The sequence below is a fragment of the Bufo bufo genome, chromosome 3 (assembly GCF_905171765.1).
Source record: "Bufo bufo chromosome 3, aBufBuf1.1, whole genome shotgun sequence".
Classification (NCBI taxonomy): Eukaryota; Metazoa; Chordata; class Amphibia; order Anura; family Bufonidae; genus Bufo; species Bufo bufo.
The window spans coordinates 17,072,052-17,095,900 of record NC_053391.1 but is presented as its reverse complement, the minus strand read 5'-3'; the positions used below and the strand labels follow the sequence as shown (position 1 = coordinate 17,095,900).

The 23,849-nt window shown below is 46.8% G+C and overlaps 1 protein-coding gene across 7 annotated transcripts in view; it reads left to right on the top strand.

Moving 5' to 3' along the window:
* The window catches only part of B4GALT4 (beta-1,4-galactosyltransferase 4), a 94,065-nt gene that overhangs the window by 27,954 nt on the left and 42,262 nt on the right, over positions 1-23,849 (top strand). For 5 of the 7 annotated variants that reach the window (XM_040422915.1, XM_040422914.1, XM_040422913.1 and 2 more), the window contains exons 2-4: positions 4,089-4,522; positions 14,718-14,950; positions 15,221-15,408. In XM_040422915.1, coding sequence (XP_040278849.1) covers positions 4,252-4,522; positions 14,718-14,950; positions 15,221-15,408 — 692 coding nt within the window. In that variant the 5' untranslated portion in view covers positions 4,089-4,251. Of the gene's footprint in view, positions 1-1,189; positions 1,252-1,666; positions 1,769-4,088; positions 4,523-14,717; positions 14,951-15,220; positions 15,409-23,849 lie in introns of those variants that run through there. The other 2 variants (XM_040422919.1, XM_040422917.1) reach the window with 2 other exon arrangements.

The following is a 23,849-nucleotide window of genomic DNA, read 5'->3' as shown; positions in this document are numbered from 1 at the left end:
GGCACCCGCTGCCTCCTTTACTTGAATTAATGTGGCCCCCCCCCAGTATTATAAATTCTAACCATTGGGGGCGCAGTGCCCCCCCCAAGTATTATATATCATTGGTAGCAGTGGCCACAGGGTCCGCTCCCCCCTCTTCATTGGTGGCAGTTCCGATCGGAGCCCCAGCAGTGTAAGCCTGGGGCTCCGATCTGTTACCATGGCAGCCAGGACGCTACTGAAGCCCTGGCTGCCATGGTAACATCCCTGCTGCTGTGTGTACTATGCACAGGGCAGCAAGGAGAGTGAAGCCCTATTCACCCTAAGGCTACTTTCACACTAGCGTTTGGGGTTCCGCTTGTGAGATCCGTTTGAAGGGTCTCACAAGCGGCCCCGAACGCATCCGTCCAGCTACCAATGCATTCTGAGTGGACGCGGATCCGCTCAGAATGCATCAGTCTGGCAGCGTTCAGCCTCCGCTCCGCTCAGCAGGCGGACACCCGAACGCTGCTTGCAGTGTTCGGGTGTCCGCCTGGCCGTGCGGAGGCAAACGGATCCGTCCAGACTTACAATGTAAGTCAATGGGGACAGATCCGTTTGAAGATGACACAGTATGGCTCAATTTTCAAACGGATCCGTCCCCCATTGACTTTCAATGTAAAGTCTGAACGGATCCGTCTGAAGCTACTTTCACACTTAGAATTTTTTCTACAATATAATGCAGACGGATCCGTTCTGAACGGATCCAAACGTCTGCATTATAGGAGCGGATCCGTCTGGGCAGACAACAGACGGACCCGCTCCAAACAGTAGTGTGAAAGTAGCCTGAATCGCTCCCTTTCCCAATTTTACATATAAAATTTACAAACAATAAAAAATAAACATATTACATATCGCTATGCCCGAAAAAGTGTGAACTATTAAAATATTAAAAAATATTTCTTATGCGGTGAACGTCGCAACAGAATGTGTATCTTGTGGCTCCTGGTAGTCATACATTTTTTTGGGCTCTTTGTGTCCGTAAGGTTGGCCACCCCTGCAATATACATACATAGAAACACATTTTATTTATTTATTTCATGCACTTATATAGCGCCACTATATTCCACAGCGCTTTACAGACATTAGCATCGGGCTGTCCCCAATAGGGCTCACAATCTAAATTCCCCATCAGTATGTCTTTGGAGTGTTGGAGTACACGGGGAGAACATACAAACTCCATGCAGATGTTGTCCTTGGTCGGATTCGAACCGAGGACCCCAGCGCTGCGAGGTACCAGTGCTAACCACTGAGCCGCTGTTGAGGTCATTTTATCAAATTGCTGTAAAGTAGATCTGGCTTAGTTGCCTATAGCAACCAATCAGATTTCACCTTTCATCTTCCAAAGGAGCTGTGAGGAATGAAAGATGAAATCTGATTGGTTGCTATGGGCAACTGAGCCAGTTCTACTTTACACCAGTTTGATAAATCTCCCCCATAATATATACATACATATAACATCACACACATTTCCGTACGTGTACATGTCAGTGTGTACACGCGCTCTCTCTCTGTACAGCAGATCTCCGCAGTAGTAAGTCCTGTCGGTTGCTCTTTGTCCCTTCCTTGTGGTGTTTGGGCTGTCGTCTAGAGGCCGACCCTCCTCCCCACCAGTTACTCACCTTACTGGTCACAGGGGTGGGGGATAGTTTTTCCAGTCTTCTTGAAGCGTTAGTTTTCCTTTCGCCGTCTCCGAGTGACGAGGACACAATAGAGTATCAGCTCATGGGCCTGAGTGCCGGCGGGGCAGGTACTGTGCGGTATGTGTGTATTACTACTTATCTAACTGTATAAAGGTAGATTCCAGAGCGCTGGCCACATGAGCTGACCATCTACTCCGGGGTGATAAATCCTCAGCTCAGTGTTAGTTTGCACAGCTGTGCGCTCCGTGGACTGCTCCTTCTCACGTCTGTTTGTGGACGGCCATGTAACATTGCTGTTTTATTGCTTTCTTTTATATTATTGGTGAACTCTCGCCCACTTCACTGTACTCCCTGCCAATCCCGGCTCATGTGACTGTGCCCTTAGAGGCTGACTTAGTCTCCCTGCGGCGCCTCCACAGGGGAAGCAAAGAATTACACCGTTTTATATTGGTATCAAGGGGCTGAGGATGTGGCTCCCGCTCTGTATCCTCCATAAGGGCTTGGAAAGGGCAGCCCCTCATACATTCTCATCAATTTCTAGAATTTTTTTTATTTTTTATGTTTTTTTACCGTTTGAAGGCATTTATTACTTTTATTGCTCCTGTCATTTTTTGAGAATTTCTATGTGTCTTTTCGGCTTCTTAGAAAATGAAGATCCGGGTAATTGCGTGCAGCGTTGGCAGAGTTTCCCTGAGGGAGCGCTCAAAGGAATTTTAGGTTGTAGATCATTTTATAAGAACTAAATCTGGGCGGAGGGAAACAAATCCATCTTCCAGTGTGATACTCCTGGTGCAATTTATGAATGGTTGCAATGGGAATCTATGGTTTGGGGTTCCCCTTTACGTGGGGTATATTGAGGCAGCACATTTATGAAGGAATCCCGTCCTTACCTGTTGGAACCAATTTCTGAATTCTGAAAAAGGGGGTCTCCAGAAAATCATTGCTGAACCCAGTCTTACATGTTCCTGCAGATTTTGCCCCTACTCCCCCCAGTAGTAGTCCACATGTCTCACCTGCTGATACTGCATTGTCTCCCCTAACCCACGTAGTCCCATCTGTGGTCTTCCCCCTACATAGTATCAGTGCTTTTCTCCTCCCCCAATAGTCCCAGCTGAGTTCACACCTTACCTGACCACAAATAGTTAAAGAAAGTTCTCCTCCCCCAATAATTACAACAAGTTCTCCAATCTTCCCCAATAGTCAGAGCAGGACCTCTACTCTTAATAATCACGGTAGGGTTTCCACCCTTTCCCCGGAGTCAAAGCAGGTTCTCTACCCCTGATAATTACAACAGGGTCTCCAATCTTCCCCCAATAGTCAGAGCAGGTCCTCTACTCTTAATAATCACGGTAGGGTTTCCACCCTTTCCCCGTAGTCAAAGCAGGTTCTCTACCCCTGATAATTACAACAGGGTCTCCAATCTTACCCCAATAGTCAGAGCAGGTCCTTTACTCCTAATAATCACTAAATGGTCTCCAGTCTTTTCCCAATATTTAGGGTTTCCACCCTTCAGTCAATAGTCAAAGCAGATCCTCTGCCCCGATAATCACAACAGGGCCTCCAATCTTCCCCCAATAGTCAGAGCAGTCCTCAGGTCCTCTGCCTCTAATAATCACAGTAGGGTTTTCAACCTTCCCCCATAAGTCATAGCGCAGCATTTTTATAGAGGTAAAGATTTACTGCAATCTGGAAAGATGTGGAATGGAAAATAGTTGTAATCTTAGCAGATATCAGTCCACAGTGATGACCACAAGTGAGAAACCGCTGAGACCAATCTGCAGTACACGGCACGACCATAACCATGTTTGCCGCGCCTTCTCTATATAGACAATTACACTGCTCTGTGGAGTGCCCCATCACTTTCATTTAGGTGACTAACAAAGGTGCCTTGAGTTGGACCCTCATGATTCTATGGATAGGCAAAATCCTTTTAAAGGCAGTGTCCACATCAGTTTGTTTTAGGTCTAAAAGTCTTTCCTAATTTCTTCCTATCTTTATAGCCACCTGAGCCGTTATTTTTCTGATACAGATCTCCAAATCCTCTGCATAGACAGACATAAATGATAAAACATTAAAATTCTGTCCGACTTCAGCCACCACCAGAGGGAGCTCAGGAGCTTACTGGTTGTACTCAATAATAAATCTGTTTGCAGTGAGCTCCCTCTAGTGGTGGCTGTGGGAAGTCATAATTTTTATCATGGAGCTTCATGTCTTTTTAAATGATATTCAGTAATTTGCCATTCAGGATTCTAGAAAAGTTGGATGACATCCTCCAAGGAGGCTGGAGGTCATAATGGTGGTCACCCAGCTTTCCTAGAAACTGGATGGTTGTATTTTTTTTAGGAGGAGTTATTCTATCAGTCTGTGGGTGTTCAAGGTGACAGATAGGACCCTGACTAATGATATGGTTTTCTTCTATATGTGCAGGTCAGGTTCTCCGGATGATAGCTATGAGATGTGAATTGCTCTGGTCAGCCTGTTGTGGGATGGATGTTCTACGTGAGAGGTTGATGAGGTAACCGGAAGGAGTCGCTACCAATCTCCAGTACGTTTGGTTCCCGTTTTTTGGTCTGGAAGAGTAGTCGTAGCTATGGGAATGACCAGCGCCGTCGGGAGCTTCTTCTGCAAGATCCGCTTCCTGCTTCTTATTGCTGTGTGTATAACGATCGTGGGCTGGGCCACCTTCTATGTAAGGGAAAGTACACGCTACACCCCCAAATTCAGAACCTCATTGGACAACTTCTGGAAATACCCATCCTCAGAAAAGAAATTCGAGGGGAATAGACCTCCGCCTGCTGAGGAACACATTGCCCTGAATGAAGCAGATGTGAAGATCTGCCCGGTGCTGTCCCCGCAACTCAGTAAGTTTATAGTGATCAGTGGGGTCCGTGTATCGGGGCTCCCAGAATGTTAAAGGGGCTGTGCAGGCACCTATCTTCAGGATAGGTCCTCAATATCTGATTGGTGGGGGTCCGACACCTGGCACCCCCGCCAATCAGCTGTTTGAATAGGAGGCGGTGCTCCATACGAATGCTGCTTGCTCTTTATTAGGCCTCCTGCACATGAACATTATTATTTTTTTTCCGTTTACATTCTGTTTTTTGCGTTCCGTATATGGAACCATACATTTCAGTGGATCCGCAAAAAAAAAAACGGAAGGTACTCCGTATGCCTTCCATTTCCGTATTTCTGTTCCGTACAAACATGGCCTATTATTGCCCGCAAATCACGTTCTGTGGCTCCATACAAGTCAAAGGGTCCGAAAAAAAAAACGGAATGCATCCGTATGTCTTCCGTATCCGTTCCGTTTTTGCGGAACCATCTATTGAAAATGTTATGCCCAGCCCAATTTTTTTATGTACTTACTGTTTAAACATAATTGTATGTTTCCGTTGGCGATCTGTAAAAAATGGATCACAAACGGAAGCCATACGGAAAAACGTAACAGCGGAACGGAAACACTACTGAAACTACTGAAAAAAACTGAAAAACGGATCAGTTTGAAACGGACCGCAAAACCATACGGTCGTGTGCAGGAGGCCTACATTGTGCGTCCTCTCCATTGCAGAGGCGGTGCAGAGTAATTACAAAGACTCGCACCATTCAAGCCTTTACACTGTGCCTCCGAGACGACGGGCAGTGTAAGGCTACATTCACACGTCCGTTTTTTCTTTCCTGATCTGTTCCGTTTTTTCAGGAACAGATCTGGACCCATTCATTTTCAATGGGTCCTGGAAAAAAAACGGACAGCACAATGTGTGCTGTCCGTTTCCGTTGTTCCGTTCCGCATGTCCGTTTAAATATAAAACATGTCCTATTCTTTTCCTGAAAAATCGGATCCTGGTACAATACAAAGTCAATGGATCCGCAAAAAACGGATGACATACGGATGTCATTCCGTATGTCATCCGTTTTATACGGAATCCGTTCCTGGAAATTACATTTAAATTTTTTTTTTTTTTTTTTTTAAAGAAATCCAAACAACTTTATTTGCTTATTGAAATTTATGCATGTTTCCGTTTTTTGCGGATCCGCAAAAAACGGATGACATACGGATGACATACGGAAACATTTTCAGGAACAACGGATCCGCAAAAAACGGACAGAAAATCGGATTATAGAAAAATACTGACGTGTGAATGTAGCCTAAGGCCTCTTTCACACGGCCGTTTTTTTTCCCCGTTTACTGGCCGTTTTTTGCGGTCCGTATACGGAACCATTGATTTCAATGGGTCCGCAAAAAAAACGGAATGTGTTCCGTATGCATTCCGTTTCCGTTTTTCCGTTTTTCCGTTCCGTTTTAACATAGAACATGTCCTATATTTGGCCGCAAATCACGTTCCGTGGCTCCATTAAAGTCTATGGGTCCGCAAAAAAAACGGAATGCATACAGAAGTGCATCCGTATGTCTTCCGTATCCGTTCCGTTTTTTGCGAATCCATCTATTGAAAATGTTATGCCCAGCCCAATTTTTGCTATGAAATTACTGTATACTGTATTTGCCATACGGAAAAACGGAACGGAAAAACGGAACGGAAACGGAAACACAACGGAAACAAAAAACGGAACAACGGATCCGTTTAAAACGGACCGCAAAACACTGAAAAAGCCATACGGTCGTGTGCAATAGGCCTAAAGAAGAGGAAGTAGCGCTTGCATGGAGTGCTGCCTCCTCGTGAAACGGGTGATTGGTGGGCATGTCAGGTGTCGGGCCCCCACCAGTCACATGGTGATTACTTCCCGATTACCATGGTGATTTCTTCCCGAGGATAGGTCATCGTTATATACTGCCTACACAACCCTTATAACCGCCCCGTTCCCCTTTAATTATCCTTAATTATCCTTTACACCTGTGATCTCCAACCTGTAGCTTTCCATCTGTTGCGAAACTACAACTCTCAGCATGCTCTGACCTGACACTACAGCGCTGTGATGTCTTGTGATAAGCATGTTAAACTTGTTTTATAAGGGAGTTCTGTCCTCATACCCGTTCGCACAGTGTGCAGTCTGACATTCAGCAGAAACCATTCCCGTCTTCCAAATAAGAGGACTGTTCTTTGTAGTCTAACTTGTTTATTGGTCAACAGATCGTACATATGTGATTGATTATATACGATTGTTTGGTAAAACTGCAAGAATGCAAATAACATGTATGTATAAGTATTAAGTATAAGCAGGGGCGTAACTAGAAGTGACTGGGCCCCACAGCAAATATTTTTAAGGGCCACCCCAGCGCACTTCGCACCTCCCTCCTCCTGTGTAAACCCCACTCCTTTGGCACAGTGTAGCGGTATACTGTATATTGTGTGGCACAGTGTAGCGGTATACTGTATATTGTGTGGCACAGTGTAGCGGTATACTGTATATTGTGTGGCACAGTGTAGCGGTATACTGTATATTGTGTGGCACAGTGTAGAGGTATACTGTATATTGTGTGGCACAGTGTAGAGGTATACTGTATATTGTGTGGCACAGTGTAGAGGTATACTGTATATTGTGTGGCACAGTGTAGAGGTATACTGTATATTGTGGGGCACAGTGTAGCGGTATACTGTATATTGTGTGGCACAGTGTAGAGGTATACTGTATATTGTGGGGCACAGTGTAGAGGTATACTGTATATTGTGTGGCACAGTGTAGCAGTATACTGTATATTGTGTGGCACAGTGTAGAGGTATACTGTATATTGTGGGGCACAGTGTAGCGGTATACTGTATATTGTGGGGCACAGTGTAGCGGTATACTGTATATTGTGGGGCACAGTGTAGCGGTATACTGTATATTGTGGGGCACAGTGTAGCGGTATACCGTACATTGTGTGGCACAGTGTAGCGGTATACCGTATATTGTGGAGCACAGTGTAGCGGTATCCTGTATATTGTGTGGCACAGTGTAGAGGTATACTGTATATTGTGTGGCACAGTGTAGAGGTATACTGTATATTGTGTGGCACAGTGTAGAGGTATACTGTATATTGTGTGGCACAGTGTAGAGGTATACCGTATATTGTGTGGCACAGTGTAGAGGTATACCGTATATTGTGTGGCACAGTGTAGAGGTATACCGTATATTGTGTGGCACAGTGTAGAGGTATACTGTATATTGTGTGGCACAGTGTAGAGGTATACCGTATATTGTGTGGCACAGTGTAGAGGTATACTGTATATTGTGTGGCACAGTGTAGAGGTATACTGTATATTGTGTGGCACAGTGTAGAGGTATACCGTATATTGTGTGGCACAGTGTAGCGGTATACCGTATATTGTGTGGCACAGTGTAGCGGTATACCGTATATTGTGTGGCACAGTGTAGCAGTATACTGTATATTGTGTGGCACAGTGTAGAGGTATACTGTATATTGTGTGGCACAGTGTAGAGGTATACTGTATATTGTGTGGCACAGTGTAGAGGTATACTGTATATTGTGTGGCACAGTGTAGAGGTATACTGTATATTGTGTGGCACAGTGTAGCGGTATACTGTATATTGTGTGGCACAGTGTAGCGGTATACCGTATATTGTGTGGCACAGTGTAGCGGTATACCGTATATTGTGTGGCACAGTGTAGCGGTATACCGTATATTGTGTGGCACAGTGTAGCGGTATACCGTATATTGTGTGGCACAGTGTAGCAGTATACTGTATATTGTGTGGCACAGTGTAGAGGTATACTGTATATTGTGTGGCACAGTGTAGAGGTATACTGTATATTGTGTGGCACAGTGTAGAGGTATACTGTATATTGTGTGGCACAGTGTAGAGGTATACTGTATATTGTGTGGCACAGTGTAGCGGTATACTGTATATTGTGTGGCACAGTGTAGGCCAGGGCTGGCCAACCTGCGGCTCTCCAGCTGTTGTAAAACTACAACTCCCAGCATGCCCAGACAGCCTACAGCTATCAGTCTACAGCAGGGCATGGTGGGAATTGTAGTTTTACAACAGCTGGAGAGCCGCAGGTTGGCCAGCCCTGGTGTAGGCTATATGTGTATAACAAACATATTCCACATGAAAACTTACAGTTACTTGGCTTGGCCCTTGGGGATCTCGGACACCACTTTCACACTTTGGACGGGGGCACGGCGGAGCTGATGTTGTGTTTTATCCTAATGAGAAAGATTTCATAATAAGGATTTGGAGAAGGGGCAGAGGGATAGCAGAGCAGGGAGAGGCTGGTGCTGCTACTAGGGGGTCATACCATGGGGGAGTAATAAAGCCCACCATAATGCCCCCCAGTAGAAATAATTCTCCTTATAATGTGACAGTGCAAAAATACCCCCTTGTAATTCCCCCAGTTGAGCTAATGTCCCCATAGTGCCCCCCATAATGTACCAGTATAAAATGCCCCATATATAGTGCCCCAGTAGATGCCCCTCAGTGTCCGGCCTCTGATAGGCTGCCGGCCTAGTGTCCCCCATAATGCCCCCCAATAATGTGCCAGTAAGTGTCCCCATAGATGCCCCCCCATCATGTGCCAGTATCAAGTGCCTCTCTCCCCCCCCCCCCCACATGTCCCAGTATCATAGTGCCATCTCCCATCCCCCCAATGTGCCAGTATCAAGTGCTTCCCTCCTTCCCACCCCCCATGTGCCAGTATCATAGTGCCAAACCCCCCCATGTGCCAGTATCAAGTGCCTCTCTCTTCCCCCCCCCCATGTCCCAGTATCATAGTGCCATCTCCCCCCCAAAAAAGTGTCAGTATCAAGTGCCTCCCCCCCCCCATGTGCCAGTATCATAGTGCCAAACCCACCCATGTGCAAGTATCAAGTGCCAAACCCCCCCCCCCCCCACGTGCCAGTATCAAGTGCCTCTCTCTTCCCCCCCCCCATGTCCCAGTATTATAGTGCCCTCCCCCCCCCCCCAAAAAAAGTGCCAGTATCAAGTGCCTCCCCCCCCATGTGCCAGTATCATAGTGCCACCCCCCCCCCCAAAAAAAGTGCCAGTATCAAGAGTGCCTCTCCCCCCCCCCCCCCATGTGCCAGTATTAGGTGCCAGCCAACCCCTCTCCCCACCCCCATGTGCCAGTATCAGGTGCCTCTCCCCCCCCCATGTGCCAGTATCAGGTGCCAACCCCCCTCCCCCCATGTGCCAGTATCAAGTGCCTCCCGCTCCCCCATGGCAGTAACAGTCGGGTATTAAAAAAAAAAAAAAAACACTTATACTTACCTCCATGTCAGCGATGCGATGCAGCCTCTTCCTGTGTCCCGCCCTGTATGTCCATATATGGAGTCAGTGCTTGTATTTCAGAAAAGTTTCTGCTGGGATTCGAACCCACGACCTTCTGTATCAGAGGCAATATTTTTTCAATCAGTAGCAATGCAGCCCTTATGGTTGTGTGGGTAAATGTTTTGCCTCTGATACATGGTACATGGAGGTTGTGGGTTCGAATCCCAGACACATCAGGAGACAGTAATATTAGATCACATTAGCGAGGGGGCCTGGTCCGCAGGACACAGTTCAGGGGCCCTGAACATTAAGACAAGAATCGATCATATTTAACTAACTTGAAAACTGTCACACACGCTGCCGGGGCGCCGGGCCCCTTGGCAGCCCGGGCCCCGAAGCAGCCGCTTCCCTGGTAGTTACGCCACTGAGTATAAGATAGCATGTACTATAACATTTGCATTGACAGGGAAAGCCCATGGTAAAATGGCTGCCTATACATAGGATTACATGTCTAACATCTAACAGTTATAACTCCCTGAATAACAATTACAACTAGCTGAACAAACATCATGTCCCTGAAACAAAGGTAGATCTCTCACCAGATATGCTTATACAAGGATGGTGGAGTTTGAGAAGGAGATATGCAAAAGGACAGCTCTGAACTGTGTCCTGGAGACTGGAGACTTCTCTTTCCCAGAATGCTTTGTACTCCCACAATGGAGTAGTATTGTAACAGGAAAAACAAAGTGTAATAATGGGAACACCACTAGATGGTGCTATAACCACACTAAACACTTTAGAAATACCAAGACTGAGGCAGACATGATCTGTAATGACTCTCTAACCCTGCTGGGCAGAACAAGGGTGTGGATAAGCAACATCGAGATTGATTTCATAGGGGTTATTAGCGGAGTCGCTCCTACCTCTTATTTGATGGGTTACACAAGGGTCACGTTTAGTGTTCACGGAAATAAGAGACGAGGGTAACAAGACAAAGTGCACCCCACATTTTGTTCCCCATTTCCCCCCCGTATATGGCAACACCCCTAATGTGCTAAAAAAATGATGTATGGGCGCACAGCAGGGCTCTAGAGGCAAACGGCAAAATATGGATTTTGCTGACATGAATTGGCAGACATGGATTTTAGGTACCATGTCGCATTAAAAAAAATTCTTAGTTCCCCAGAAATTAAAAACCCAAAGAAGTGACGCCATTTTGGAAAGTGCATCCCCGTACGAACGTTTTAAGTGGTGGACAGGGTACTTTTTAGCAAACAGGTGTCTCACAGAAGGCAGAAACACTTGTTAAAGGATTTCAAAGCACACATTTGTGAAAATGAAAAATTACTAGCAGACCCCAATTTTTCACATTCACAAGGAGTTAAAGGAGAAAATGCACTCCAGTATGTGTTCCCCATTTTCTCCCCATTCAGGAAACACCCCACCATATGTGCTTGTAGCCTGCTGTATGGGCGCACATGCATTTTGCCTGGCATCCTGCTGAGAGCAGGAGCGCACGGCGTCATTGGTTGCTATGACGCCGTGGGCTTCATGCCGCCGCTGCACTACAGTAATACACTCGTATGATCTATATGAGTGTATTACACGCCGTGCGCTTTGTGCCGCCGCTGCAGTACAGTAATACACTCATATAGATCATACGAGTGTATTACTGTAGTGCAGCGGCGGCATGAAGCCCACGGCGTCATAGCAACCAATGACGCCTTGCGCTCCTGCTCTCGGCAGGATGCCAGGCCGGGATACCACGGACCGCTTACGTCCACGGTTGTGTGCATTCAGCCTAACTCCTAGGATGGAGGGGCATTCTGGGGGTTCTATCCTGGAACCTTTTCCTTCGTAAACGCGGAACTTGTGGGTGTACCTTGAGCTACTCTCACAGTTTGTAAATCTTTATGCCATACCTTGCCCGTTTGCTAGGCAGGTACTGGCGGATTCTAACCCTCCCTTTGAAAAGTAACAGGGACTCATCTACACATACGGTAGACGGTCAAATGTCGGGTCGTTTTGAGGTGGGCGCTGTGCATTGTCGTTGTAGTGTAGGAATTTCCGAAAAGACTCAAATCGCTTCCGGGTCATGGTCTGACTGTAAATTGGAGTCTGGTAGAAAATGTCCGAACTCCAATATTGTCTGACGTTTGGCTTCTTTACCTCACCCATATGCAGCACGAGTCCCCAAAACGTCATCATCTCTGCCGCACTAACTGGGGTCCGACCTAGGGGTCTAGCGTATGGCGATGTAGGGTTCTGATCAATGAATTGTTGGGCGTATAAATTGGTTTGAGCCACCATTAAATTTACTAAATCTTCAGAGAAGAAGATTTTGAAAAATCTAGTTCAGTGAAGCGCGCACTGTCTATCTGAATTCCGGAGCTGCCCTCAAAATCCAGAGTTTGGGGCTGATAATCGTCAGGGGGTGGGGTCTATATGGGGTCACTCTGGGGGGATACCTCCGCTGATACCCTGGGGCGCCTTCTAGAGGGTCCCTCATCAGCAGATGATGATGATGAGGGGGTAGAGGAACGTGGCATCCTCTTCTCCCTCACTGGCAGACTCAGTATCGGAGGCAAGGATGGCGTATGCCTCTTCAGCTGAGTAAACTTGTTGGGGCGGACGGGCCATTTTTATTTTATTGGGGTGTTTGGTGTGAAATGTGTAAACCTTTATTTAGTGTGAGGGGTGTGTATGTAGTGTTTTCACACGTGAAGGGGCTTGTTATAAATTTGAAATATAGAGAAAAGGCGTAGAGGAAAAAAAGGAAAAAAAAAAAGAAATTTGCAGGATGCACAAAGATGTTGCGTCCGTCCAAAGATCTACACTAACACTACCTACCGTAACTAAATTGCATTATATAGATTTATATAGCTAGAACTAGCCACCAGTAAAGTGAGCAGACCGATCAGAAAAATGGATGTTTCTGATCAGCGCTCAGCAGGTGCAGGACGCACGCACGCAGAGATTATGTGCGTGAAAAAATCTACACTAAAACTACCTAAAATTGATTTTCTATTTCACACTAAATGTTGTTTTTACACCAAAAAAAAAAAAAAACACAAAAGCGACCATAAAAAAAAAAAAAAAAAAAGTACCTATTGATGCTCAGGGCGGCAGAACGCACGCAAGCTGATGTTTGGTGCGTTCGTGCAGACACGGCAGTATAAAAATATACTGCAGATACAAGAAAAAGAACACTAGCTAAAAATTAACATATATATGGGGGATGGGACAGTGATTAGGGCTTGGGAAGGAGGGGGGGGGGGGTAGATTAGGGATCTGGTACATCTGCTGCTGCAAAAAAATATAAAAAATCACTGCAGCAGATGTTCTTCTTCTTTTCACAGGTACCAGTAAGCAGTGGTGGTGCACCACAAGTTCCAGCAAGCAGCACAGAACCTCTCTGCATGCAATCACCAGCTAGAATGGCTGCCTGCAGGGAGGTTCAGTCCTTTCCTGAGCGTTTCTCCAGCCTTTTGCAGCACTGCCAGGGGATGCCAGGGGAGTGCTGACTAGTTTCGCACAGGTCACGCCCCCCCCCCCCCCCCTCCCCGCAGCTTCCGGTGCTGTGATGTGCCGGTCTTCATTGACCGGCCAATCGCAGCACTTGGAGCTGCAGTAGGGCGGAAAGACACCATACTGCCCTTACCCAGCATGGATGCCTGCCGGTAAGAGCAGCCATGGTGCCCCGATTGACCCTGCCCCAGCACCCGGCGGACATTGCGCCATACATGCGAGTCCTTAAGGGGTTAAAGTAAGTCAGCGAGAATAAAAGTATAATATAAAAGCTCTGTGTCCAGAGATCTGGATAAGGGGGATGGGCTGACGTATATTTTGTTGCTGCGTATATTCTTGGAATACCCCTTTTAAAGTTTGTGATTGATTTCAAGCAGTTTATCCTATAGCTGAAATATTTGCGGATGGATACATTTTGCCTGCACTGATACATTGTAGCAAACTATCAGGACGGGAGAGAGAGAGATTTGTGCTGCTCGTGTGTTTAGCTGACGGAGGATTGTCTAGACCGGATACAGTTGTGAGAAGTCTTAGGCTTGTGCAACATTTTTAATCACTGGATGTCAGAAGGATTGGTCCGTTCACTGACAGCAAGCAGAGATTTTGAAAGCAGCGAGGAATCCAAACACAAAGGGCCAAATTTACCCTTAAGATTCGGCACTTTCACGGAGTAAAAAAGTCACAAACTGCACGTCTTGAACCATACTTATGCCCTACCGATGACCTCACTGGGGTTTTCACGGATTCGCAGCCATCAGGACACATTGGCTGCAGTGGACCTATCCCGATGTCCTGTAGGTGCTGTACACACCTCTGTCCACCCCCTCCTCCCACAGGGCTCCATGTCACTCCCCATATCAACCAATTACCGTCGCAACTCTAAAATCAATATCCAGATAAAGGGTTCGGAGCAAATTCGGTATTTAATAGGCGATTAACCTTTTGTGAACGAGGGCATAGCGGGGGAGGGGAGCCATGTGTATGACTAGGATATTCACCCTATAGAGGACTTTATTCTGTTCAGCCCGTAATTCTCTCCTGCTTGTAGGAACGCTGGCTGACAACCATTGTGACCACAGCACATGTCGTCACCCGTTCTAACAGTCCTGCCTAGTAATGTACAAGTACGGCCCAATATTGGAATCATTTGCCTTTTAAGAGTCGGGGTAAATCTGGGTGCTAACCCAATGTGGGTGTCAGATATTGACCGTCTGGTAGTCAGTTCTGGTTCCTCCAGGCAGGTTTGTTTCTGCCGCTGCAGCAGCTGCCCCATGTGATCACTGCAGCCAATCACTGACCACTGTGCTAAGATTGTGTAGTCGTAGTCATGAAGGATATGAATATATATATTTTTTATTACAGAGGGGATTGTGCCGCTAACGTTTCCACCAAACCTAAGTCTGGAGGATGTGCAGAAGAAGTATCCTATGGTGAGCAATGGCTACTACCGGCCAGAGACCTGCAGAGCCCAGCAGAAAGTAGCCATTCTGATCCCGCACCGGAACCGGGAGAAACACCTCACTTACCTGCTCGATAACCTACACCCGTTCCTCCAGAGGCAGCAGCTGGACTACGCCATTTACATCATTCATCAGGTGGGAAAATAGAGTAGAGGTGCGAGTTCCCCAGTTTTATACTGGTTCTTAGTGGAAACAGTCAGCAAGCTTGTCCTGAAACACCCCCCTAACCGTTTTACTGCGCTCCGGTGATGCAGGGGGCAGATAGTGTTTTTTTTGTTTTTGTTTTTTTTCCCCCTGCATCAGTGCCGGGTGCAAAGGGGACACTTCCCAGAATGCAAATTGCCAGAACAGAAGAGATTTCAGCTCTGAAGGTGCAGAATTGTGCTTTTTTTTTTTGTCTTGCAGGCTGGAGATGTGAAATTTAACCGAGCCAAGCTACTGAACGTTGGGTACTTGGAGGCGTTAAAAGAAGAGAATTGGGACTGCTTCGTATTCCACGACGTGGACCTGGTGCCGGAGAATGACTTTAACACTTACCTCTGCGACAGTGAACCCAAACACCTGGTGGTGGGCCGCAATGCCACCGGATACAAGTAAGGAGGATGGGGGTGTCCCTCCAGATCTGTTCTCACTCCTGGTAGATGAAGACTTCCATTGTCCGCCTGTCATCATGGAAGCGGATACTTAGAGAAAACACAAAGACATCTTTCTCTGCAGGTCCATGAAAATTACCGTGGTGGAGGAAAGATATAGACATGTTTGGTATGCAGTAGATGAACAGAGGGACCATTACTGACTGTTTCCATAGCACATGATGGGAAATTTAATGAACAGACAGATAGATGGGAGAGAGAGAGAGAGAGAGAGAGAGAGAGAGAGGGGAGGAGAGAGAGAGAGAGGGGGGGAGAGAGAGAGGGGGGGGAGAGAGAGGGGGGGGGAGAGAGAGGGGGGGGGAGAGAGAGGGGGGGAGAGAGAGGGGAGGAGAGAGAGGGGAGGAGAGAGAGGGGAGGAGAGAGAGGGGAGGAGAGAGAGGGGAGGAGAGAGAGGGGAGGAGAGAGAGGGGAGGAGAGAGAGGGGAGGATAGAGAGGGCGAGAGAGGGAGGGGAGGATAGAGAGGGCGAGAGAGAGAGGGGAGGATAGAGAGGGCGAGAGAGAGAGGGGAGGATAGAGAGGGCGAGAGAGAGAGGGGAGGATAGAGAGGGCGAGAGAGAGAGGGGAGGATAGCGAGAGAGGGGGAGGATAGCGAGAGAGGGGAGGATAGCGAGGGCGAGAGAGGGGAGGATAGCAAGGGCGAGAGAGGGGAGAATAGCGAGAGAGGGGGAGGATAGCGAGAGAGGGGAGGATAGCGAGGGCGAGAGAGGGGAGGATAGCGAGGGCGAGAGAGGGGAGGATAGCGAGGGCGAGAGAGGGGAGGATAGCGAGGGCGAGAGAGGGGAGGATAGCGAGGGCGAGAGAGGGGAGGATAGCGAGGGCGAGAGAGGGGAGGATAGCGAGGGCGAGAGAGGGGAGGATAGCGAGGGCGAGAGAGGGGAGGATAGAGAGGGCGAGAGAGGGGAGGATAGCGAGGGCGAGAGAGGGGAGGATAGCGAGGGCGAGAGAGGGGAGGATAGCGAGGGCGAGAGAGGGGAGGATAGCGAGGGCGAGAGAGGGGAGGATAGCGAGGGCGAGAGAGGGGAGGATAGCGAGAGAGGGGGAGGATAGCGAGAGAGGGGGAGGATAGCGAGAGAGGGGAGGATAGCGAGGGCGAGAGAGGGGGAGGATAGCGAGAGAGGGGGAGGATAGCGAGAGAGGGGGAGGATAGCGAGAGAGGGGGAGGATAGCGAGAGAGGGGGAGGATAGCGAGAGAGGGGGAGGATAGCGAGAGAGGGGGAGGATAGCGAGAGAGGGGGAGGATAGCGAGAGAGGGGGAGGATAGCGAGAGAGGGGAGGATAGCGAGGGCGAGAGAGGGGAGGATAGAGAGGGCGAGAGAGGGGAGGGTAGAGAGGGCGAGAGAGGGGAGGATAGCGAGGGTGAGAGAGGGGAGGATAGAGAGGGTGAGAGAGGGGAGGATAGAGAGGGTGAGAGAGGGGAGGATAGAGAGGGCGAGAGAGGGGGGATAGCGAGAGATAGTAGAAAAATGGACGATGGATATGAGAGAGATGGATAGATATGAGAGGCTAGTTTCACACTAGCGGCAGGCCGTTCCGGCGGGTGAACAGCCTGTCGGATCCGTCCTGCCGCTAGTTCACGTGTGCCCCCGTACTGCCGCTCCGTCCCCATTGACTATAATGGGGGTGGGGGTGGAGTTCCGGTGGCAGCACACGCCGAGAGGCAGCCGGAGTCCCCTGCTGCTAGTATGAAACTAGCCATAGATAGATAGATATTAGAGAGATAGAGATAGATAGATACAGTCATGGCCGTAAATGTTGGCACCCCTGAAATTTTTCAAGAAAATGAAGTATTTCTCACAGAAAAGTATTGTAGTAACACATGTTTATTCCCTTTTGTGTGTATTGGAACAAAACCAAAAAAGCAAATTGGACATAATGTCACCAAACTCCAAAAATGGGCTGGACAAAATTATTGGCACCCTTTCAAAATTGTGGATCAATAAGATTGTTTCCAGCATGTGATGCTCCTTCAAACTCACCCGGGGCAAGTATCAGGTGTGGGCAATATAGAAATCACACATGAAAGCAGATAAAAAGGAGAGACGTTCACTTAGTCTTTGCATTGTGTGTCTGTGGGCGCCACACTGAGCATGGACAACAGAAAGAGGAGAAGACAACTGTCTGAGGACTGGAGAACCAAAATTGTGGAAAAATATCCAAGGTTTCAAGTCCATCTCCAGAGATCTAGATTTGCCTTTGTCCACAGTGCGCAACATCATCAAGAAGTTCACAACCCGTGGAGCTGTAGCTAGTCTCCCTGGGCACGGACGGAAGAGAAAAATTGATGAAAGGTGTCAACACAGGATAGTCCGGATGGTGGATAAGCAGCCCCAAACGAGTTCCAAAGAAATTTAGGCTGTCCTGGAGGCTCGGGGAGCATCAGTGTCAGCGCAAACTGTCCGTCAACATTTAAATGAAATGAAACGCTATGGAGGATCCAGGAGGACCCCACCGCTGACACAAAGACATAAAAAAGCAAGACTACATTTTGCAAAAATGAACTTGAGTAAGCCAAAATCCTTCTGGGAAAACGTCTTGTGGACAGATGAGACCAAGATGGAGATTTTTGGTAAAGCACATTCTTCTACTGTTTACCGAAAACAGAATGAGGCCTACAAAGAAAAGAACACAGCACCTACAGTGAGATATGATGGAGGTTCATTGAAGTTTTAGTTTTTTTTTGTCTTGTATGTGTGCAAGGCATCATGAAATCTGAGGATTACCAACGGTTTTTGGGTCGCACTGTAGAGCCCAGTGTCGGAAAGCTGGGTTTGCGTCCGAGATCTTGGGTCTTCCAGCAGGACAATGACCCCAAACATACGTCATAAAGCACCCAGAAATGGATGGCAACGAAGCGCTGGAGAGTTGTGAAGTGGCCAGCGATGAGTCCAGATCTAAATCCCATTAAACACTGTGGAGAGATCTGAAAATTGGTGTTGGGAAAAGGTGCCCTTCCAATAAGAGAGACCTGGAGCAGTCTGCTAAGGAAGAGCGCTCCGAAACTCCGGGTGAGAGGTGTCCGAAGCTTATTGATGGTTATAGGAAGCGACTGATTTCAGTTATTTTTTCCAAAGGGTGCGCCACCAAATATAAAGTTAAGGGTGGCAATAATTTTGTCCAGCCCATTTTTGGCGTTTGGTGACATTATGTCCAGTTTGCTTTTTTTCCTCCCTTTTTTGGTTTTGTTCCAATACACACAAAGGGAATAAACATGTGTTACTGCAATACTTTTCTGTGAGAAATACTTCATTTTCTTGGAAAATTTCAGGGGTGCCAACATTTACAGCCATGACTATAGATAGATACAAGATTCTGCTCTCATTTTTGTATGTTTTTTATACAGTTCAGGGCTTCATATTTCTGATACAGAGCGTTGGCTGCTTTCTCTTTCCGCTATTGAGATCCGCCATAGGATTTCAGTACTGGAGGAAAACGCTTCAGTTTTGTCCCCATTCATTGTCAATGGGGACAAAACTGAACTGAAGCGGACGGAGTCACCAGAATACATTCCGTTCCTTTTCATTGCGTTCCCATGACGCACACAAAAGCGCAGCAAGCAGCGTCCTGGAATGCAAAAGAAAACTGATCCGTCCACCGTTGACTTACAATGGTTTTAGAGATGGATCCGTCATGGCCATTTTAGAGATAATACAAGCGGATGCGTTCAGAACGGATGCAGACGGTTGTATTACCATGACGGATCCAGCAAAAACACAGACGTGAAAGTAGCCTAAATCTGTCAGCAGGTTTGACCATGCTAAACTACTGACGGCACTAGGTAGGGGCTGGGGAGAACAATGTGAACACACCTTTTTTGAAGCTTTATTCATCAGGAGTATTGAGAATATGAACGTTTTGTTCTGCCAAATTCAGGAGGCGGAGCTTTGCTGTGAAGTGCCCTCTGCATTGAGCTGCTACATAGCCCCTCCCCTCTGCCTTGTGTGCCTGCTGTCAGTCACAGCAGAGGGGAGGGGCTGTGGAGGGCACTTCACAGCAAAGCTCCGCCTCCTGGACACTTGAGAGAGCAGATGAATATAAAAGTTTATGTTTAGATTTGTTTATTTATAGAATGGGATGTCGAACAATTCTATAAATTGTATATAGAGATAGCAGCAGGTCAGGGGGGAGAAGGAATCCGATCACCTCTCAGCACAGGACCCCATGTAATGGGTGCTACTCCCGCTTCCTGTGATGTCATCAGGTGATAGTTCGGGGAAATGGTGCATCCATGTGGATATGCCCCGTGTAGAGTAATTTAAGATGGGTCAGAGGAAGCAATAAAACCTTGATATTTTTAGGGGGTCAGGGAGGTAACCCTCATAGTTAATAGAAGGTTGACGGCGAGGTCTTGGGTGGGGCCTGTTGGTAACTAGCGGAGGGTTTTCATCATATAGCTTGAGGCCTGCAGGAAGGGGTAGATGGCGTGCGAGGGGAGTCTGTATTTATCTAAAAATTCTCCAAAAGTGAGCGGCGTAGAGCTATTCGGTTTTAACAAATCACGGGCACGTCTTGCACCCAATGTCTGGGTTGTATGGAGTTTTCAGAAGGACGTTCATGGCAATTCTAAAGTGAGCCCCCTTCCGGGTAAAGGTCCGAACTGTGGCTAAGGGCTCTTTCACACTTGCGTTGTCCGGATCTGTCGTGTACTCCATTTGCCGGAAGTGCCCGCCGGATCCGTAACACCGCAAGTGAACTGAAAGCATTTGAAGACGGATCCGTCTTCAAAATGCGTTCAGTGTTACTATGGCACACAGGACGCTATTAAAGTCCTGGTTGCCATAGTAGTAGTGGGGAGCGGGGGAGCGGTATACTTACCGTCCGTGCGGCTCCCGGGGCGCTCCAGAATGACGTCAGACCGCCGCATGCGCATGGATGACGTGATCCATGGGATCACGTCATCCATGCGCGTGGGGCGCCCTGACGTCACTCTGAAGCGCCCTGGGAGCCGCACGGACGGTAAGTATACTGCTCCCCCGCTCCCCACTACATTTTACCATGGCAAACAGGACTTTAGCGTCCTGGCAGCCATGGTAACCATTCAGAAAAAGCTAAACGTCGGATCCGGTAATGCGCCGAAACGACGTTTAGCTTAAGTCCGGATCAATGCCTTTCAATGGGCATTAATTCCGGATCCGGCCTTGCGGCAAGTGTTCTGGATTTTTGGCCGGAGCAAAAAGCGCAGCATGCTGCGGTATTTTCTCCGGCCAAAAAACGTTCCGGTCCTGAACTGAAGATATCCTGATGCATCCTGAACGGATTTCTCTCCATTCAGAATGCATTAGGATAATCCTGATCAGGATTCTTCCGGCATAGAGCCCCGACGACGGAACTCTATGCCGGAAGACAAGAACGCAAGTGTGAAAGAGCCCTAAGATCAATCTTTCATCACTAGGTTTAAAAGGGTTCTACTGGTGTGCATATTCAGTGGCGGTCCGGCACCTGGGACCACCGCCGATCAGCTGATTTGAGAAGGTAGAGGCGCTCCACCGCTGCCTTCTCTGTGCTCACTAAGCACAGCGCCATCCATTGTATAGTGGCTGTGCTTGGTATTGCAGCTTAACCCCATTCACTTCTATGGGGCTGGCTGCGCCTAGTCCATGTGACCGATGAACGTAATGTCACTGGCCTGGGAAAAGCTGGAGAAGGCCGCAGTGCCACTGCGAGTACTGATGCCTTCTCGCCAGCTGATCATCGGGGTCCCAGATGTCGGACCCCCCAGTGATCACATACTATTCAGAGGATAGCTAATCAGTAGTAAATTTTGGAAAACCCCTTTAAGGAAGAAGGGAAGTGCTTGATAGCATAAGCATTGCAGTAAGTTTCAGTAGGTTAGCCCTACTGAGAAGGATAATGGAAAAGCTAGCCCGGGTATAAGTGTTTTTACTTATGGAGTACAGTTTATAGGGAGAGTAACGCCTAAGCCATTTAAAGAAGTGCTCAACGTTTAATAGAGGCACACGACGGGGGCGTGAGGCCCCGTGGTAGTAAAGCTTCAGACAGTCCATATTTGGTGATGACACTGGGCGAAACGTTTGGCGGGGGTTGGAGAGGAACGTCATCAGCGAATGCCGATACCCGTAGCTCTTGAGTGCCTACTGTGATGCCTTAAACACTGGGGTCCGAGTGTACGAGCCGTAACATAGGGTCCCGCGATAAATCATATAGGATGGGGGATAAAGGGCAACGTTGATAATGGTGGCACCAAAAGCACGGAGGGTAGTAGAGGGGTTTAGGAATATCCGCATCGGGGAGGGGGGCCTCGATCGTCACTGGGCGCTTGTCCGATACCTTTGGGCCTACAGGGTCTGTAAGCGGTTGGCTAATTTTTTGGAGAGGTTTTTATAATCTTGATTAGTGAGTAACGAGACAGGCCAGTAGGATTGCACTAAGGTCGGTCCTTCTCTGGTTTTGGAAAAGTGGGATGGCGGTATTATCTATATAGATTAAATTGGTGTGGTTTCAGTCATTCATAGTGTTACCCCGGGTTGAACAATTTTCTAATTTACATCTATTTAAAATGTTGCGCTCCAGACCTTTATTATCTCCATGTAAAGGGCATCCATAGGAGAGCTGGATAGGAATAATAGACATGGCGTCAGTCATGTGACCTGCCTTCAGTTACCTGACCAGATATCTAACAGGTGAATAGTAGTGTATTACTCCCTGCAGCAGCATCTCATAGTGTCTGTGTGGTTTTTTTAAACACTAAACTTTATTAACAACATGACAGCATCACCTACAAACAGGCAGCCATGTAAATACACACAGTAATGTAGTTACTGCAATAAAAGTCATTATTTCACCTCTAGTCCTATTTACTTATCTCATGAGTGTGTCCTGTGGTATGTACGTCATGTAACACTGCCGCTTACTGAATGTCAGGACTTACATGACAAATGCCATAGATTACACAGGACTGATACATGGGCTATACCATGGTGCCATATGAGCAATACTCATATATATATATATAATAATTAATAAATAAATCTTATACTAATAAAATAAACACAAACCAAAATTGTGGTAGAAATTGGCCGTGGTCTTTTATTAAGGGTTACATCAATATAATACCATAACCATAATAATTAATTAAATAAATAAATAACCAATAAATAAATAAATACTCATTTTAAAAATTCATAAGTCCACAAATTATCCCCCCAGCAAAGCTGGGTGACTAACCCCCCTTCAATATCAGACCACGACTTCTTCTTCTTAATAACAGGGAGGGCGGGCGGGACGACGTCCTCTTCATCCAAGCTCCGCGGCGGACAGGCTGCGGACCTGCTGCGATCCTCTTTAAATATTCAATTTTCCCGCCCAAGAATAACCACAACCAATCAGGAAGAGGCAGAAAACAGGTACCTCAGCAACAGGTGAGCAACCAGGTACCAATCAGAATCCTCACTTAGAATTACCTCAGAAAATGTAAAGGGAATTGTATATTAAAATACAAAAGGCGGGAAAATAGTAAAGACATAAATAAATTAACCCTTAAACTAATGCTCAATGGCACCATGGTGGGCATTCAGTATAACTTCTGTGCCCACTATCATGGTGCCATATGAGCAATACTCATATATATATATATAATAATTAATAAATAAATCTTATACTAATAAAATAAACACAAACCAAAATTGTGGTAGAAATTGGCCGTGGTCTTTTATTAAGGGTTACATCAATATAATACCATAACCATAATAATTAATTAAATAAATAAATAACCAATAAATAAATAAATACTCATTTTAAAAATTCATAAGTCCACAAATTATCCCCCCAGCAAAGCTGGGTGACTAACCCACCAGACATGAGGGAATTATCCCACATGTCCCCCCCTAAAAACCACGGCCTTCTCTATCATGTCCTGCAAACCTGAATTAAAAATATCATTTCCTATATCAGACAAATGAACCAAATCATTCCGATAAAGGCCTGTAACAAAACCTTCTAGTTCAGTATGTCTTAAAGACCATCCATTCAGTTTAGGAAGAAATTTTTCCAAGTTTCTATTAATCCTCTTCCTTATTTTTTCCATAAAACCAAACTGCTCCCCTCTCCAAATCAGTCTTGGTATAATTTCAGAAAATATCACTGTTACATCAGGCAACATAGATTTAATACTTAACATATCTGATTTCATATGATCTAATAAATCCAAGGTCTTAATTTTGCCTAAATCATTACCACCAGCATGAATTATTAAAACATCTGGATGTGGTAATGAAACCAACTCACCCCTCAATATCGGAATGATTTGGTACCATTTTAAACCCCTGAAACCCAACCAAAAAATGGAAATAAAACAAGAACCAAAACAATTATTCTTCAAATAATTACGCTCCGCAGCCCTTCTTTCTGCCCAGAACACAAAAGA